At 30.4% G+C, this 19,112-nt stretch overlaps 1 protein-coding gene across 2 annotated transcripts in view; it reads left to right on the forward strand.

Annotated features, from left to right (window-relative positions):
* Positions 1-2,777: 2,777 nt before the first annotated feature.
* LOC105834429 (photoreceptor-specific nuclear receptor) overlaps positions 2,778-19,112 on the forward strand; it is a 79,193-nt gene continuing 62,858 nt past the window's right edge. Inside the window, exons 1-2 of one of the 2 annotated variants that reach the window (XM_036285326.1) lie at positions 2,778-3,264; positions 3,931-4,056. In XM_036285326.1, coding sequence (XP_036141219.1) covers positions 3,936-4,056 — 121 coding nt within the window. In that variant the 5' untranslated portion in view covers positions 2,778-3,264; positions 3,931-3,935. The remainder of the gene's footprint in view (positions 3,265-3,930; positions 4,057-19,112) is intronic. The other variant, XM_036285327.1, reaches the window with a different exon arrangement.

The raw sequence follows: 19,112 nt of genomic DNA on the forward strand, positions 1-19,112 counted from the left end.
TTTTTACGGTATACGTTTTTATGCAGCAATCTCCGCTATTAAATATCATTATTATATCGAAGGTTATTTTTTCCAAGCAAAACTTTGCAACACAGTCTCGTATTACGTAGGTCGCTATTGTATTTGTGTGTGCTAAAAAAAATTTTTTCTGAGAACTTACGTAGAGTAAAATATATATATCTTTATCATACATGCATGAAAATAACACTCGTCTAAGGAATATTGCACAAAAGAGCTAAGAAAGCAGAGGCGTGTAAATTTGCGGGGTGATGCTTAAGATGTGCGCACCAATCGGAGCATCCCCTTTGAGATATTCATCGAGGGAGGAAAAGCAACTTCCTCTCTGTTGCTCGTTCTACTTTCTAGCATGACATTAAACGAGACAAACGAGTGTTTGATTAATATCTCACAAATACTCGGGTTTTAAGAAATTGATCATATCTTCAAAAACTTTAAGTTTTCAATAAGGATTATATAAAATCTACGATTATATACACATTTCTACCTGAAAATGTCATAAAAACCTACAGAAATTCTGACCCTGTTATGAGTTTGCATAACACAAGCATATAATAAAAATCCATTTATATAATTATTAGTAAATAATTATTTTAATTGTTTGGAAGTTATTATCAACTTTATATTACATAAACAATTATCATAACGAATAGAAAGAAATAATTAAAGTAATGAAGTAAGAAAATAGCCAAATAGGAATATGATGTATGGTAATGTATACGATTTCTGACAATATTAATTTCAAAATATTGCATTTTTTCAAAAATGAAATATTTTTGAACAGAAATAAGGTGTTCAAAATTAAAATGAAAGATATAGAGATTAAAGATGTACGTAAATTAAAAATTAGAATCATTGTTTAGAATTTAAATTAAACTATGTTTGTTTGTAAAAACTGATTACATTAGTGTATTTATATAAAAAATGCATTACAAAAGGCCACGGTACAATTTTAAGTATAACTTTATTGCAAACATCTTTATATAATGCAAACGTTCCTCTCTTATAATATTCGGATGATTGATCAACATTACTATAACATTTCCATATCCATACATACACGCATGCGCGCGTGTGTGTGTGTGTGTATGTGTGTGTCGTGTACGTGTATCAAACTATCTTATCGCCCCATACGCGCATTCCCAAGTATTGCTATAAGTTCGTGCACGTACACTTTCCTCCGCTTTTCAATCCCCGATATTCCACGCAGCTTTGTACCCCTTTCCCCTGTAGATTGCAATTGTCTGCGTACACACATAAATATACGTGCGCACTAATACACCGATACCAAGTAACTCAACTACTCTACATTCGCGACCCCTTCTATCCCGATCAACCCCTATAGCGTGGGTGGATGGGTGGTTGGCTGCGTTTATGAGGCCGCGGACCCGAAATTGAAAGGCATCCAGCTTCGCAAAGAGGGTTACGGGAGGGAGGGCATGCAGCAGTCATCGACAAACGAAAGAGCGTATCAGAGAGTAATCCTATTGGTGGACGCCGGCGTCGCGATGTCCCGGCGTTATTGGTCCATCCGCGATCCGCAGGGCGTGGCAACGTTGGTCTGGAGGGGTTGTCGCATCCCTGGCAACGATTACCAAAAGGTAACGGCAGAAATCCAGCATGGCGACGGCGGGGCAGCAGCCCAGCAACCCCTAGTCGCCGTCAAGTTTTCGCCCACCACAACAACCGCCGCCACCGCTATTACAATGATGCTCGGTGTTGCATAGCATGGAATCGGCCGTTATCGGCTCGCACTCATTTCCTTAGATCTCGCTCGATTTGCCTAGAGAACACTTCAGAAGTCGAAAGTTCGATTAATTACTCCGTTAACATCTTCTTTTGAACGTTGACTCTCTGGTGTGAACAACAAGAAAGTTTTATCGATTCAAATTTTTTTTTTACAAAATCGTTTGGAATATTTACGAAAGTTTTAAATTAAATTTGATAAATAATGCAATATTGAAAAATGTAAATTGTTTACATAAATACAGTGTTGGCATCTTTATAATTATGTTAAGCTAGCCCCCGATAACGTTCCACTTTTTGCTTTAATTTATCAAACAAGACTCTTGTCACAAATTATATATAAAAATAATTTAAATAAATGTTCTTTAAATGTGTGTTTGTTTATTCTAAGTTGAATTATTTAATTTTTTGTTAAGTTCTGCTAGTAAAACACTTTGCTGGTAAATAGTTCGATCATTTTTCGAGTAGATTTGAATTAATCTACGGAAGATCAAAAGAACTGTCTCGGCTGCTGTTCAACGCATCGTCACTTTTTATCCAAACGATCCGAAGTGAAACTCGCCAAAGAGAGCTTCGGCGTCGCATAACCAACGATCAACAATTGCTCCGACGCTTAGGTAGGCGTCGTTCCCTGTGACAGCGTCTCGCTTCGGTAGGGGATAGTTTTGTCCGGGTCGCCGAGGGTGGGAGATACCAGGCGTCAACGAAGAGGACTGAAGAGGTCGGCGCAGGCGCCTCGTCCCAGCGACGGGCGTCGCGGCGAGGCGCCGCGTCAAACGTGGAAGCTATAGGTTAAATCCTCCCGCTTCTCGTTTTTGTCGTTTTTCCGGCGTTGCCTCCTGATCCCGCCTTCAAAAGTGCCGACGGACCAATCAGCGTCGAGCGTCGCTCGTCCACTACTTCCAACGGCACGGCAAGCGCCACGACAACGACGGCGACGGCGACGGCGACGGCGGCGGTGGTGGCGGTGGCGGTGACGGTGGCGGTGGCGGCGACGGCGGTGGCGGTGGCGGTGGCGGCGGTGGCGGTGGCGGTGGCGGTGGCGACGGCGACGACGACGCCGACGTCATCCGCGGGTAACAACGACTTGCCCGAGAGATCCCGGATCGGGACGCCGCAGACGTCATATGCCAATCCGACATCGATGAACGATCGTTTCGCCTACATGTCGATCGCGATAAAACGCGTTAACGTGCACTCCCGCTCGATCTTTCTCGCGAATCAAATAGCAAGACACCTTTTCTCACCTTGCCTCGTTTGGTAGTCGCATAGTCGCGTCGGTCTCAATTGTGCTTTGTGACTTTGGACTTTTTATTGAAATTGCGTCGCATTCGCTAATACGGTGGTGAACGTTGAATTGAAGAGAATCATCCATATATCGAATCAGATCGGATCAGGCAGTTGAAGAACTTGATAAATTAAGGAGATAGAAAAGTTAGTGATCAGAAGAAGTAATCTACCTTTTACAATACGGATACACGGAATCTTGATTAATTACATGTGAGTTATCATTTCATATCATATCCATGAATTACTTCATATTCATGAGCATATTGAAGTTACATTTAAAGAGAAAATATAATTTTTCATAAAAATAGATCAAGCTAATTTCTCTTTTCATGAAGAATTGAAAAGTTATTGCTAAAGATGAGAAATATTCAATTTAAATTTTTACATTATAAAGCAAATTCAAAAATGTTACTGTTTAATTGTTGCAATAATTATTTTAAGAATATTTTTTAAAATAATTTTTCGTTTAACTTGATTAAAATGAATTAAAAATAATAGAAATAAAGTTCTATAACAAAAATAGAAATAAGTTTTTTTTAATTGTGAAAATAAATATATCAAATGTGTGCGTGCGTGCATGTGCGTGTGTGCGTGTATGTGTGTGTGTGTGTGTGTGTGTGTGTGTGTGTGTGTTTGTGCGTGTGTGTATGTGTGAAAAAGAGATGTCTTATATTATTTAAATTGAATTCCATCTTTATTGAAATAAGTTAAATTTATGGATTCATTTTACATTTTATATTAAAATGGGACATTTTTATTAAGTTAAAAAAAATATATTTACATCATTGTGTCCATTTGTTTTTTATTTTATGTTGAAATTGATAAGAAATTATACTAATTTTAGTGTGTTTGTTCTAATAACGGATGATCGAATAGGCACGATGAATGGAGCAACGACCGTTACAGCTACCGAAGATCATCAACATCAGCATCAACAAGCGCAGAATGAAACGACTTCGGAGCATCCACGAAGTCCTACCAGTCCATTAAGCATTAGACACGGTAAGATTACACAAAAAAGAGTGTATTTATATTGCATAATAGCATGATGTTTATATGTTATGTTATATGTCAAACGTACAATAGCACAATAAGAAAATAGTATTTGAGATTTGTAACTATAATTAAATATTTAAATATTTATGAATGGGAATTTCTTACAGTTATTACTTTAGATAATAAGTTACTGTTATAGTGTTAGTAAAATAACAACATATATTAACACGGTTATTTTTACATTCAATTATAGTCATAAATAACGAATAATTTTCTCTATCCATTAAACGTTTTCATGCGCATTGTATAAATATAACATATATGTTTTAACTACCAGCATATAGGTATAACATTTGAAGTATAAAAATTTGTAAAAATAAATTAAATTTATAATAAATTTATTTAGCGATTTATTGTTACATAAGTTATTAATATTATTATTCATTGTTATATTTGTTTATTTAATCTTGATAAGTATTACAAGCCATCACATAAAGCATTATTATAATGCTTGTCTAAAAGAGTTAAATTTTAATTGCAACGTATTAGCATGTCACGTAATATGTGAAAAGATGAGCGTTATAATTGTAACACATTTCAACGCGCCAAAACTATAAATAATAGTAATATAGTTGATAATAAAGTAATTGAGTTGCAATAATTTCGTATTGATTTACCAAGATAAAATCTAATAATTACATAAAGAAGATATATTTGTGAAAAAAACTGCAACATATAGTTTTTTTAAATATATTTTTAAGTCTTAATTCCTTTGCCACGTAGAATTTGGCTGTAGATTAATAATAAGCCATTAATGTTCTCAATATCGCTATGACATTTCTTTCGTGGTATAATGTAATGTGTAATGTAATGCGTAATCTTGCATCAACGCACGATTTTTCTCCCTCCGTTCGCGTCGGGTCAGCTGAGATTTGATTATTCTAATGGCATAACGTCGTTGCCTATGTGTCACCCTCTTTTTCCACTTATCCCACCCCACAACTGTAACTCGTATAAAAGTTTGTCGCTGGAGTAAATCTGTATGCATTTTACCCATCGCTTCGCATTGTCGGCTCTTAACGACGGACAAAGTGCTAAATGATTTTTTTTTAAGCTTTTTCACTAATTTTTGTTTCAAAGTCTGAGTTAGTTATTAGAGAATAATTTTTCGAGTTTATTATATAAATTATCAACTGTCAAAAACATTATATATACTTTTTTATTACAAGTTTTTTAAATTTAAGTTTTATTTTTGACGTTACATATCTTCTTGTCTAAAATAAAGCAACGTGATTAATTTTAATTAAAGTAAATGACGAAAAAAATAGGGGAAAAGAATTTAGAACATCATTTTATTTTTGGACTATCCTTCTTAAAAAACTAAAAAAAGCAAGTATAACAAAATGAATATAAACTAAAAAGTGTCTTCTATTGAGTGGTATGATAGTTTTTGTAATACTGGTTTATATTTTTTTAAATAATTAATGTTTTCGCGACACATGTCGAAAAGAACACTTAATAAATTGTGCATTTTTAGAACCTATATATGATCGAAAGGTTAAATTACCATTAATATAGTCAATCTTACAACTTACATATATTAAATATTCACAAGTTAATGTATATAGAAGGTGTATATATAATAATGTATATGTATATTATTTTTAAAAGCCTTTCATTTTATAATAATTTTCTTATCAATTATCCAAAATCTTATAATATACTGTTTTGCAAGATGCACCATGTAACACGACTGTGTATAAAGATTAGAATAAGTTAAATTTGTTTTAATTAATGTTCTTATAAAAAAAAGCTATGAATATATAAATTGTGAGTTTTTATCTTTTTAATTATCTAAATAAATCATGTTTTCATCAGTATTCGTTGAGTCCAACGTTTCTGACTTTGCGGAAATATCCCAATTAACGCAGTGACTTTATATTTCCTACATTACAAGGTAGATGTAAAAGAAAAGAGTGTAAACAAAACAGTTCTAGGAAGATACAAACATGTAAAATGATAATATTATCAATAATATGCTTACTATTGTGTAAACTGTGCAATATGCAAGAGAAAATCGTACAAATGTAATTCTCATTTTTGACAATTTATTTTTAGCAGATTTTATATAAAAAAGGCCATAAATGTATAAACTGTAGGTTTTTTTTTTAATTATTTGAGCAGATCCTGTTTTCATGCCATTAGAATAATCAAATTCATTTATATCTAGTGTTGATGCAATATCTAGTTTCCTATAAGTGAGGGGTTATTAAAGTATTAAAACTGTTTCAATTTTGATACCTTTGCTCTATATCATATGTATGCACCTATAAAATGCGCGCGCGCGTGTGTGCGTGTGTTTTACTTATTGTATTTCATCACTTAACACTTTGAAGATCATTACAAGAATAGTCAATACTTTTAAACATTAAAAGTTTACTGAATTAGAATTGTGACTTTAAAAAAAGTACATCTATATAAATTCTAATTCAATAGTTTAATGACATTGTAATAAAGCTGTGTAATACTGGAAAATGTATAACTTGAGCGCATGTTTAACAATAATCTTTAGTAATAATTTGACAATTAAAAAGATTGTCGATATAATTCAGTCTGACATCGGAATCGCAAATGTTTATCTAGTTGTTTATTTTATATGCAGTAGACAAATGCGTCGAAATGTTCGATGACACGCTCTTTCTCAGTCATCAGTAAATTTCCATTTATTAACTTGCGTATTATAAATTTCAACATTAGCTACACTTTCTAATTAGAATTTAAACAAACGAAAGTTTGCGGAAAATCTCTGATATTTTATTTTTCTTTCTATATGTAATTAGTATTGTGTTTGTATCTCATTATGCTTTGTAACATTAAGCTGCATCTATCAAGAGGCACGGTAGTGCCTCGCGCCAAGTGTACGCGTAGCAAGGCACCATCGTTGCTTCTTTTACGCGAGACACTATTTGCGAGAATCCGTCGATTATCGGATTTCAATAACGACTGAATCGATTAATTTTTAAGGGGATGCTGGACTGCCTCTCAAACTTGATCGGGATCGACAATGTAGAGTCATTCGTGCATTATTAATGAGATTTCATATATATTTTCTTTATAGATTTGAAAATTCTTTTCCAGAATTAAAGTACACATATTAATATCCATCTGTGAATCGGACTTTATATCGAGAACAAAATATTTTTTTTTATTGCTTTATTTATCGACATTTTATGCGTATATAACCTAAATTTTCGTTTCGCAATTTCGTCTCAATTAGACACTACAATCTAATTTTCAAAACTCGACACTGTTTGTTTTCGTCGTCTACTAGCCTGTGAATACGAATTTTGTAACAAACTGTAGATCTTTTATATTAAGCATACATTATTATGATGTGACAGCAAATTAACAATTTTTTCCCGTTTTTGGTAGAAACTCTACTTCACAGACTGATAGCAATGCGTATTCTTTTATTCTGGAGAAGGATTTCCAAATCTATGAAAGAAAAAAAGAGATATTGTGAAATAAAAATTACTATCTTTTTGTCGGTAAAATAGACAACTCCAGCATCCCCTTAATGGGTAGCTTCGATCCGACTTGTATTATAAAAGTGTTTTTATTTTTACGTGACTTACAAGGAAAGATATCGCGATTTAAAGTTTCGCATCAAGAGTAAAATATTTTAAGAAACGTCTTTATATCGTCGTCATCGCCCGGCGCGCGAGGTCTGGGACAAATGGTGAAGATTTTTACTGTTGCTTTTCGCACGATAGGAGAAAAAGATAGCTTACGAGTTGATAAGGACACAAGAATTGACGAAAAGTTTATGTCCACGACGTTTCACAGCGATGATGTGACAGTTCGGGGTTAATAACCTGATGACGTGCGCGAGGTTAGTTTTTAGTTTCTGAATGTCTGTATGCATATTACATCGTAGAAGGAAAATCGAATTTGAAGATTCGTATAACATTATGCGTTGTACAATCAGATAAGTACGTTACACAAAATTTCCATTTTTTATTCCGAGATAAGTTAATACTTTGCGTTATATTTTATTTTTAGTTATTACATTAAAAGAAAGAGAGGAAGAAATACTTTATTAAAGTAAAAGAAGAATGGATAAAAAGAGAGTGGACAAGTAAGGGGGGTGAGAGGGAGAGAAACAGAGAAGGGAGGAGAAAATTAGAAATAGTTAAGAAATAATAAGAAGAAAAAGTAAGAAGGTTAAAATAAAGTAAAGTTATTTACACATATAAAGAAGTTATAATTATTGTGTGCTAGAAAGAGTGTTATTATCAAATGAGTGTAAAATTCTGTTATTTGTAAATTCCGAACTTTGAAATTAATTATAATATTCAGAAAAAAGGATTGCTTAACATATACAAAGAAAGAGAAAGAGAGATAAAAAACACACATGCATATATATATATATATATATATATATATATATATATGTACATACCTGTTCATATAGATATACGTACATATAGTACACGTGTGTATAGCCATTACTGGTCCGGAATATTTTGCTTAGTATTTAACTCGTGTAACTCAATTATTATGGTGGGGATGCTGACGTGCATGTAAGAGTAAAATACCTTAGAAAAATTAATTACTGCATTGACTTTACTGTAAAATTGATCGTCTATTTAGCTGCTTGTAAAATATTTTCGTCACGAATTTTTTGCATAATATTTAACTTGCAACTCAATTGTTAAGTTGACGTGGGGTGTTGACGTGTAGACAAAAAATTCGGGACAAGGATATTTTTAAAGAAAGTAAATAGATGATCATTTTGATACTAAAGTCGATGCAGCAATTAATTCTTTTAAGGTACTTTACTCTTGTGAGCGCGTCAGCACCGCCACTTTAATAATTGAATTACACAAGTTAAATATTAGGCAAAAAATTCGGGATCAGGATATTTTAAAAATAGATAAATAGACAATTATTTTAATACTAAGGTCAATGCAGCAACTAATTTTTTAAGGATACTTTATTCTTGTATGTTTGTGATTTTTAAAAGTTATTTTGCAAATTTAAAATTTTAATTGCATATTTTACGAGTATTTGATTGAAGAAGTACTTTTAAGCTAGTCGTGGTTAGCTCTTTATTTTTAATCATTTTATCTTATACCGTTACAGTACGATGATTTTGAGTATCGATACTTTGATAATCGTTCAATATTTTTAATATATATTTACAATATCATAAAGCAAAAAATGAGCAGAAAATTCTGGTGTATTTGTTTTCTTGTTTATGTTTTTTTAATAGTGGGGATGTTAACATCACGTGAACTTAGTACCTCCACCTTTGTTCTTAATTTCCTGCGAACAGATAGGAGCCAAAAATTCGCAACTATAACAAAAAATTAGCAGATAATTAGTAGAAAATTATGCCGTATGTCCAAGCTTCTTTTTAATAGTAGCGAGGGTGCTATGTTCACTAAGGTAAAAACGTTTCAGTTAAAATTTGTAGAATATTAAAAAGAAAGTGTGATGAAGATATGAACTTGACCTTGAATGACATCGACAAGATTATCTCAATTCAATTCGATTTCAATTTTTAATTTGATACGGACTTAAAATTGCCTTGAGAATTTTTATATTATTTTAAAAAATTAAACACGTGACACTGCAGAATAAGTAAAATTATGACAAAATTACCCTTTTAAAAAAAAGATACAAGAAAGCGCCAAGTATACACGTGCAAAAAACGCCTTCAAAAATGTATTCTTGTACAAAACAACTTAAATTTGACATTACAAAATGAGAGTATTAAGTTTTTTATCTACAAAAGTAATGATATAAAGAAAATGCGCCAACTATAAAAATGAATGTTTACGAAATAGAACATCTACTTTTTATTATTATTCTTTAGCTGGGATTCATAGTTTGGTTTTTCGTTAAGCACAAATCAGACTAGAGATTGATATTGTGATTGATTACAAATATTATAAATATTTTATTATTATACAAAAGCTTAGCGCTGCTATTATTAAACATAATTATTCATATAGAGAAAAATAGAAAAAAACATGAAATAGCTGAGATGTTTTTTATAAAAAAGAACAATAATTCCATAAATCTTCAGAAAGATACGGAAAATTTAAACACTCTGTATAACAGAATAATAATGTTGGCCTAATGTTTACTTTCATGTACATATATCCTTATGACTTCTTGTTTTGCTCTTAGTCGCTTTGAAAACTTGCTATCAGCTTGACGCAATTCACATGATGTTCCTTTACAATTTGTTTTATCGCTTTAACTTTTACTCAAACACAATTTATATTGTACATTTGATCCACGGACATTGACATGTAAGTTTGAATATTCTAACATTTTAATTCTATAAATTTTCTTATAATCTATATTTATTGCAACGTGCTGTTGTTAAATTCGACGTTATGGGTCGCTGTCCGACTTGAACTCGTTCTCGGCCTTCTTTCAAGCCTTTGTACCACTTGTAAACATTTTTTTGCGACATGGCCTTATCACCAAAGGCCTTCTGCAACATCCTCAACGTTTCCGCAGCTGAATATTCATTCCGCAAAATTTAATGCAAATTCTTTGCTCAACAAAATCAAACATAATAAAAATCGAAAAACTCATTTTTGTATGTTTACAAAAATACATATAGCTCTGCAGCAATTGAATATATTGACATGAAACTCTGCATAGATGTCAAAGACAGTATTACCAACCCACAAAAAAATTTCATGATTTTATAGTACCCGTGAAGTTTAAATGAAAAATTCACCTTCTTTTTTTATCACAGTAGTATACAGGTTTCATTATAAAGCCAATTAAAAGATTAGTTTCTTTAAAAAATATTGATAAAGCAGACGACTTTAGGATCCCGGTATCCCAGTAATATTGTTTCAATATTTTTAAATCTTGGCACTAAATATAAATACAAGATATATTTTTTCTTTTTAGCTTTTAGAAAATAAATATAAATACATTTACTTCTGCAAACAATACGTTGCTATCTATTAAATTTGTTCACAAGAGTCTGTTTAAATCATGTTTGTATTTTTGTTCAAGTTATTATCCAAATTAATTTGTAACATATTTCTTTTGCTGAAAGTAGCATAACATTAAATATACGAAGAAATATAAGAAATACTCGTTGCATTCACGATGCGTTAACGGTTAACCGAAATTAACAAAAAATGCATCGAAAAAGAGGAACAAATCTCTTCCTTTTTATCTCTCTGACTAACGCAACCCCTGGCCCCCACTTACAACCACCACCCTTCTCTCGCTTTTCTCGATGATCCCATAATACGAGGGCGCAGGTGGCACCTTGCCATCCGCCAGCATTGATATGCTAATGAAATTTGACGCCCCTGCTTTTACGTGCGTTACTCTCGGCACGGGTGGCTTATAGCGAGTGTGTATTTTATATTGGACTATCATTTTTCTCTTCTCAGTTAAGTTACCGCGCGCGACCGACAGATTGCACCGCGACAAAATTTTATTAGCCTAATGCCGTAATTTACAAGCATGTATGTGTGTGTGTGTGTGTGTATACGAACTTTTATATACATATATATATATATATATATGTATATAATTAAAAAATATGTATACAATATAATTATATGTTGATACGTATGAAGTAATTTAAAAATAGAATCACTGAAAAAAACTTGCCTTATTTGATTGTTAGATTTAAATATCCCTGTTTGAAAATAAAAGTATCAGAATTCTTGTAGGAATTATCAGGATAATATGATTAATTTTTTTTTTATTATTAAATATACTTTCTTGATAAATTTCTTGTTAAATAAAATTTCTTGTTAACTATTTGGAATCTATATATTTCTGAATCTGTGGTAGTGATTAGTTATTAATAAGTACATAATTGCACTAGAAACACGAATTTTCTAATAATATTTAAGATACAATTTTTTGGTAAATATAACTTTTAAGAATTATTCAATTTTTTAATTAATTTTTCTACAAAATTAAAAATCTTTATTGTTAAAATATATGTCTTTTTTACTTTCCAATATAAATTTGGCGATTTGCATTTAAGAAAAAAAAATTATTTTATTGAATTAGAATGTCATTGAAAAATCGTTTATCATACATGTTTTATTGTATCTGCTATGTTTTTTTATTTATAAAAACAAGAACTCTATTGTTTATTTGCTATAAATAAAAGTTTATAGATCCAATCAGAATTATGATAACCAAAAATTCTGTTCAATTTATAAAAATAAAACTATCAAATATGTTTTATTGATTTAATGAGGATATATTTCTTTATAATATAATGATACGTTTTACAATTATCTTTTATATTTCAATTATGTAATGCACAAATTATATACAAAGATCGAAATAATTAATCGATGATCAAATGACTATTGATTCATGAATAAAGAAGGTTATCATAATTTGATTACATCTCAATGTCATCATCGAACAAATTTTTTGCTGTTCTAAAGATTGAATCAACGTGTTAGAATATACTTTAGTTAATCGACAGGATTAAGGGGTGTATGTTAACGAGATCGAAAAGCCCGCACGCTTATACAAAGTCACGTGAGTTGAATTAATAAGATTGACATCGGCCGCCTGTCCCGATGTGATTTGATAACAATCAGTAGCTACGTGATTCGATAGTCGGATTATTCAAGTAATAGTATTCAAAGACAAGTGATAAGGTTAGGATTTTCAAAAGGCCATGTCGAAAGGAAGAAAAATTTTGGCAACTATAGAGAGTATCTCTTTTTGTGATGACGAAGTTACTGTACTCAATTGCTTTTGGCACCCCACGAAAATCTCCGTTCCTCCTTCGTTCCCTGAAGGCTTACCGAACGGATCGCGAAAACAAATAATATTTACATCGGGAAATGAGTTTGGAAAAAGCTCAGGAAGTAAGAACAATCGCGAATATATAAATATTTATGTCGAATGAATGAAGGGACCATAATGATTCTGCTATAACACGCGTTGCATGATATACGTCGTCAACTTTCTACGCAAAATTACTTTAATAAAAATTCCCGTAATCTATCGCAATATTTGATCCGTAAATGTATTTCTATAATACGGACAAATATAAATCGTATAATTGTGTCAAATACATTTTTCAAACATCTTGAGAACACTTATTGTTAATGTACATACCTTTACAATTACATAACACATATCGCAATGAAAACCGTTTTGACTATACAATACCAGCTTAAAAATTATAAAAATTTAAAACTACAGATTTTCTAATTTTTTTTATCAATGACAAAATTTTGATCGTGAATGTCTGAATTTTAAATTTGAAAATTAGCTACAAAAAACGAAGCAATTAGGCTTATAATGGTTCATGTGTGTGTGTTTTTGTTTTTTGTTTTGTGATTGTTTTATTTGCAATGTAATGGCATGTTTTACTGCAGAGTTTTAGATAAATAACTTTAAAATAAGTATGAATCCAAATAAACTTTTAATTATTATATTAGTTATGCATATATATATATATATATATATATATATGTAAATCGTTACTTATATATAAATCTACTTCTTCATCAAATTTGCAAATAAATAATACACGCAATTTTACATATTGTAAGAATCAAGATCTGACAAAGAAATAAATAACTTTTAAAGAGAATTGCATTCAAGTTTTATATAGATACTCAAACAATAGAATAATCTATAAAATTAACATATTTTAAATAATATTCTATCTAGACCGAAGGATGATCTTACTTGTGCCTTATCCGAATGAATAGAGTAAACAAGCAAAGATCATATTTTTGTTCGTAGATGGACGAACGTACACAGATACAGAACTTTTTTTTTCTACATGCTTCCATTGGAAAGAAAAAGGCACATTCTGAATTAGTGCAATTAATATGTTCAGGCATTAATGTTTGCATGTATACTTGGATATGCCACAAGCAGGATTATCCTCCGGTCTAAACAAAGCATATGCTTTAACCCTTTTAGTTACAGTGAGACATATATATCCCACCTACACAACCTTCTTTTTATCACTGTAAAACGTACAATTTAATAATTATTTTTATTATTTATTTGTAATCTTGAAAAGGTTTAAAATTAGTGTTACAATAATCATTAGTTAAAATATATACATAATTTAATAACTATAAACTATGAAACACAAAAGAACACTGTTTTATAGATTAAATTTTTTTGTACGTAAACTATTGAATCAATTTTCTTGAAACCTTATATCTAGAGATTTTTGAGATTGCTGATAACAAATCCGTTATCAGATTTGTAAAATTTTAAATGGTGAATCTAAAATGGCAAACCAAAATTAGCCATTTTTAATTTTGCAAATCTGATAACGGATTCGTTATTAGTGACCCCAAAAACCTATAATAGCATGTTTAGCACAAAGATTCACTAGCTACCCTAATTGCGTGACTGAAAAGGTTAATTAAGATATGATGCATATCTTTTTATTTGCATAAGCTTGTTCCAATCAAATTGTACTTTTCTAAAAATGCGATTGCAGTCTCTAAAAATTGGCAACGAAAAGTGTGCAATAAAGAAGACGAGAATCTGGAATACAATACATTGCTAATATGATGAAGTTTCACCGGAAAAGTCGCGTGTGCTATGGCAATGAACATCTGCGTGATCAAACGAAATACAATTTCGCTTCTCTACTTGGCTCGACTTTATTAGTCACGCTGTGCGTTGGTATCCTCAGTGAAGCGTGAGATCTCGCCGGAATCGTATTTGCCGGCCGACCCCGAACTCGATCGAAAACTCGTTTCGACTTTGTAATGCCGCGGGGTCAGATAAAATCCATTTGAGAATTACCATGTGGATTGACAACGAGATGATGTCAAGATAGCGTCTATGCGCGGAACGATTTTGTTGTGCTTGGTTATTCCTACAATTGTAAGTTCCTACAATTACTGCTAGAAATTATAACGTCTTCGACAGACGATAAATTTATATATTTTTCATTGCTTGCTAATTTCAATTTTAAAGGTGTACAAATACTAATAAGAAAAATAAGGGAAGCCTTTTAAAATAAAAAAAAACTATTTTTATACCATTATAACTCGGTGAAAAATTATCGTAGGATAAAAACTAAAAAAACATTTTAAAGCTTAAAACTTCTTTCAAATGGTTTCCGCAAATATTAATAATTATCATTCTTACAAAATGGCATAATAATAAAGCTTGGTCTATTAACATAAATTTTTAGTATATAACTTTGCTGTGCTACATCTGGTGTGTAAAAACACCATAGAAAATATTTGTTTCTTGTATCTTTTAGGGGAATCTTTTCTCTTTAATTTAAGTGATTATTGATTATTCGCTTTTTTTGACCGAGATACATAAAGATAGTACAAAGAATATTTTAGATTTTTCTAAAAAATGACGTTTTGTTAGCATTACCTACTTTAGCGTTGTGACCCTTGCTATTTGGAATATAATAAACGATACTTGTTATACAAAGTGTAATAAGGAAAAGACTCTTATTACATTGCACGTGTCGCAAAAATTTCAAAATATCACGCAGACATTTGTTAACACCAGAAATAACACGAATAATCGAACTTTTGAAAAGCTTTCGCATATGTTACATATAGTGCAATGTGTTCCATTTCGTAGTGAGTAGAGCTTGAGCACAATAAAATTTATAAGCAAATATTTGGAACTTCGATGGGATCATTTATCATAGCTGACGTAGTTTTGCAATTCCTGAAGATAAAGCATTAAACCTGTTGAACCCTTGAAATTCCAATTTACTATCACTACGTTGACGATTTTACTATCTGTACTATCACTACGTTGACGATTTTACTATCTGTACTAGTTAAAAGAACCACAAAAATTATTAATATGTTTAATAGTTTTCATAGCAGGCTGTAGTTTACTTTAGAACTAGAAAAGAACCCTCAGCTTTTTAGGGCTGCGTTCCGAAATTCACTGCCAGTACTGAAAATCTATAGTTTATGTTACATATATTATAGATTATCAGTATTAGCAGTGAATTTCAGAACGCAGTTTAGATCTCCCGTTGAAGATGGAGGAACAACACGATAAAAATTGATTGGTATCACAAAGAAACGTTCTCAGAAAAATATTTGTCGTATTTTCTGTATCACCCTCTTTATTATAACAGGAACACAATAGGAACAATTTACAGTTTAATAAGACAGAGCAATTTTGTTGTCTAATCTCATATTTCAACAGAAAAATCTTGAATTTACATTAATGTATTACTAGAAAACACATATCCTCCAAATCTTATTTTCAAAGAGATTAGCATTAGAATACGGGTATTTTAATAAATTAAACATGTTTATTGAAGTGCAGAAAGATAAAACTAATTTAAATTTAAGAAACAACGTGGTATACAAAATTTATTAAAAATTGTAATGCTTCTTACATAGGACAGACAAGAAGGCAACTTAACATTAGAATAATTTTAAAATAGAATTGTCGAGACACTTTGTGTTGATAGAACATATGTTAAATAACAATCATCTGTTTGATTAGAATAACGTTAAGATTTTACATTTTTAACCAAATTACTAAAAAAGATTAATTTCAGAAATAATTTACATTAAAGAACAAATCACGGAATCAACTTACAAAAAGACACAGAGTTTATTGATAAATCTTATTATTGTTTATTTGACATTTTATCCAAAAATTATTAACGGACAATAAATAAGCCTCTGACTGTCGAATGATACAAATGTTTTAACACTTCGTCTAATAGTAATTTAGTTTCGTATTACTTCCTGTAATTAGCGCAAGTAAGTTTATATAATTTGTTACGCTTTTTGTTTTATACAATTTATAAATAATACAAAGTTTCTTTTGTTTTTTATCAATTATAGATGTTTCTCCACATTTGTGTTTTATTGACAAGACTATTTTATTTACAAGTTTTACCGGAAATGCCCACATTTTTAATTGTCTGACACTATGTTTTTCATTTCCAAACGAAAAAATACCATTTCTTTTTGACTACGTTTTTTCGTTAACGAATGAAAAAAATACTGATTTTTTAAATATGTAATATGTATTGCGTATAAAGTCTTTGTTAATATTTTGCCGACGCGTGGCGATATATGAATATTATAAGCCTTTTATTCGATTATTTATCCAATATTAACAGTTTTGATAATACTCCGGTTGTTTAATATTATATTATATTATAAAATATATAAAATAAAATAATAAAATATATAATTATATATAAAATATATAATTTACTTTATTACGACTGATGAGGACTTTGTGTGTAAAGTCGAAACGTTTCGAAAAATTAACATTATATTGCTCATTATTTTTTATTTGTTTTACAATTTCGATAACTGTTTAAGTTTGTGTATTGACCTGTTTCTTAATATTTATTAATTTAATTTTTAATAACACAACACATATAATGTAAATAAAATATAAAATATATTATGAAATAAATATGTAATGTTATTCATATAAATTTCATACATGTAGTTTACCTAAAGAATAAAAATTAATACATTTTTAATTTAAATTATTTTGCAGAAAGTGCAAACATACATTCTCAATTAAAATTAATAATTGATAATTTATAAAAATATTATATTTTTAAAGAAGTCTTGAAAAATATATTGTTGTTCACTTAAAAAATTAATCATTTTCAAATACATATCATTATAAAATCTAATCGCTATTATATAATACAAAGATGCTATGTTATCCTAGAAAAAACATAAAGAATCCTTTAAAGTTATTCTTGTCGACGGTTATGAAAGAAATTATAATTTAAATTTTTTATTATCAATACAAAATGATATCAATAATTAATTGAATATGAATAACAGCAAAATGTTTGCGTGATTTTCATTATGATTCATAACAATAAAATATTAGAGGATATGTGCAATTATTTTATGTATGCGATCAATGTTTTAACAACCCTCATTGTCCAAAGTCAATTAAAGATGTGGCGGGACTTTTCGATCTGTTCTGGTTGGGGTTGGCTATCCGAAAGTGCGAAAGAGATTTTTGGGATTAAGTCGAAAGTAATGGCCAGCTGATCAAAATAAAAACGTCCAAGTTATTGTGGAAAAGTGATACTTTGATCGTAAATCTCAAGCTTTTGTCGCATTGCGAAGAAAACGATTCCACGACCGAAAAAGATAATGGATTATCACAATCACGTGATATTACATTTGGGGGAGACGATTTGATTTGATTTTTTCCTTTTATAGCTCAATTGCTATATTGCAGTTCACAAAGATCATATTAATTTTCAAAATAAAATAATTATATTATAATATTGTAAATAGAACTAATTTTTACGATGTGTGTACACAAAATTGTAGAAAATTGTGTAATTAAAAACAGATATCTTTTTGTTTCGTTGAAAATGTAATGGATTAAATTAATAGAAATATGTATATAAATGCCATAAGTATAATTTACCTAAATTGAAGCTTGTTATAATTAAAACTGTAATTAAAGTTATAATCACAGATAAGCACGAGGTAATTTAACAATTGAGCGATATTTTCAATTAAGTTGTGCAAGAATCAAACTAATATTATTAACAATTCTAATTTCATTTGACATGTATATTTTATACATATAAATATATCTCCACATATGCATTTAATAACAAATTATGAAATTACTCGATGTTTTTGTCTGAAATAAGGAAATTTTTAACTGACATCAAATTACAATAGCGAATTCACGAAATTCTCAATCATTCTGTTAAAAACAACGCAAAAATTATTTTAATTGTGATTTTTTGCAGAAAATGTGACGCGTAATGCACAAGTTTAAATAAATGATGAACTTAAAATTTTTTAATGTAATTTTTCTCAAAACTTTATTTCCGTCTTAAGTCCGAAACTTACTATAAGCACTCCATATAAGCATCTATTATACACTTTTCATCTAGAGATAGATGAAGAAACACTCAATGAGATAAACTTCCTCTTCCGTCTGGTTATTTATTTTGACGTGCACAGATTTGCTTCTTTTGCTGTCAAAATAAAACCAGACTCTCTAATAGACGATAAGTATAAGATCTTTCTGAAGTCATGGAAGGA

The sequence above is a fragment of the Monomorium pharaonis genome, chromosome 4 (assembly GCF_013373865.1).
Source record: "Monomorium pharaonis isolate MP-MQ-018 chromosome 4, ASM1337386v2, whole genome shotgun sequence".
In the NCBI taxonomy this organism is placed as follows: Eukaryota; Metazoa; Arthropoda; class Insecta; order Hymenoptera; family Formicidae; genus Monomorium; species Monomorium pharaonis.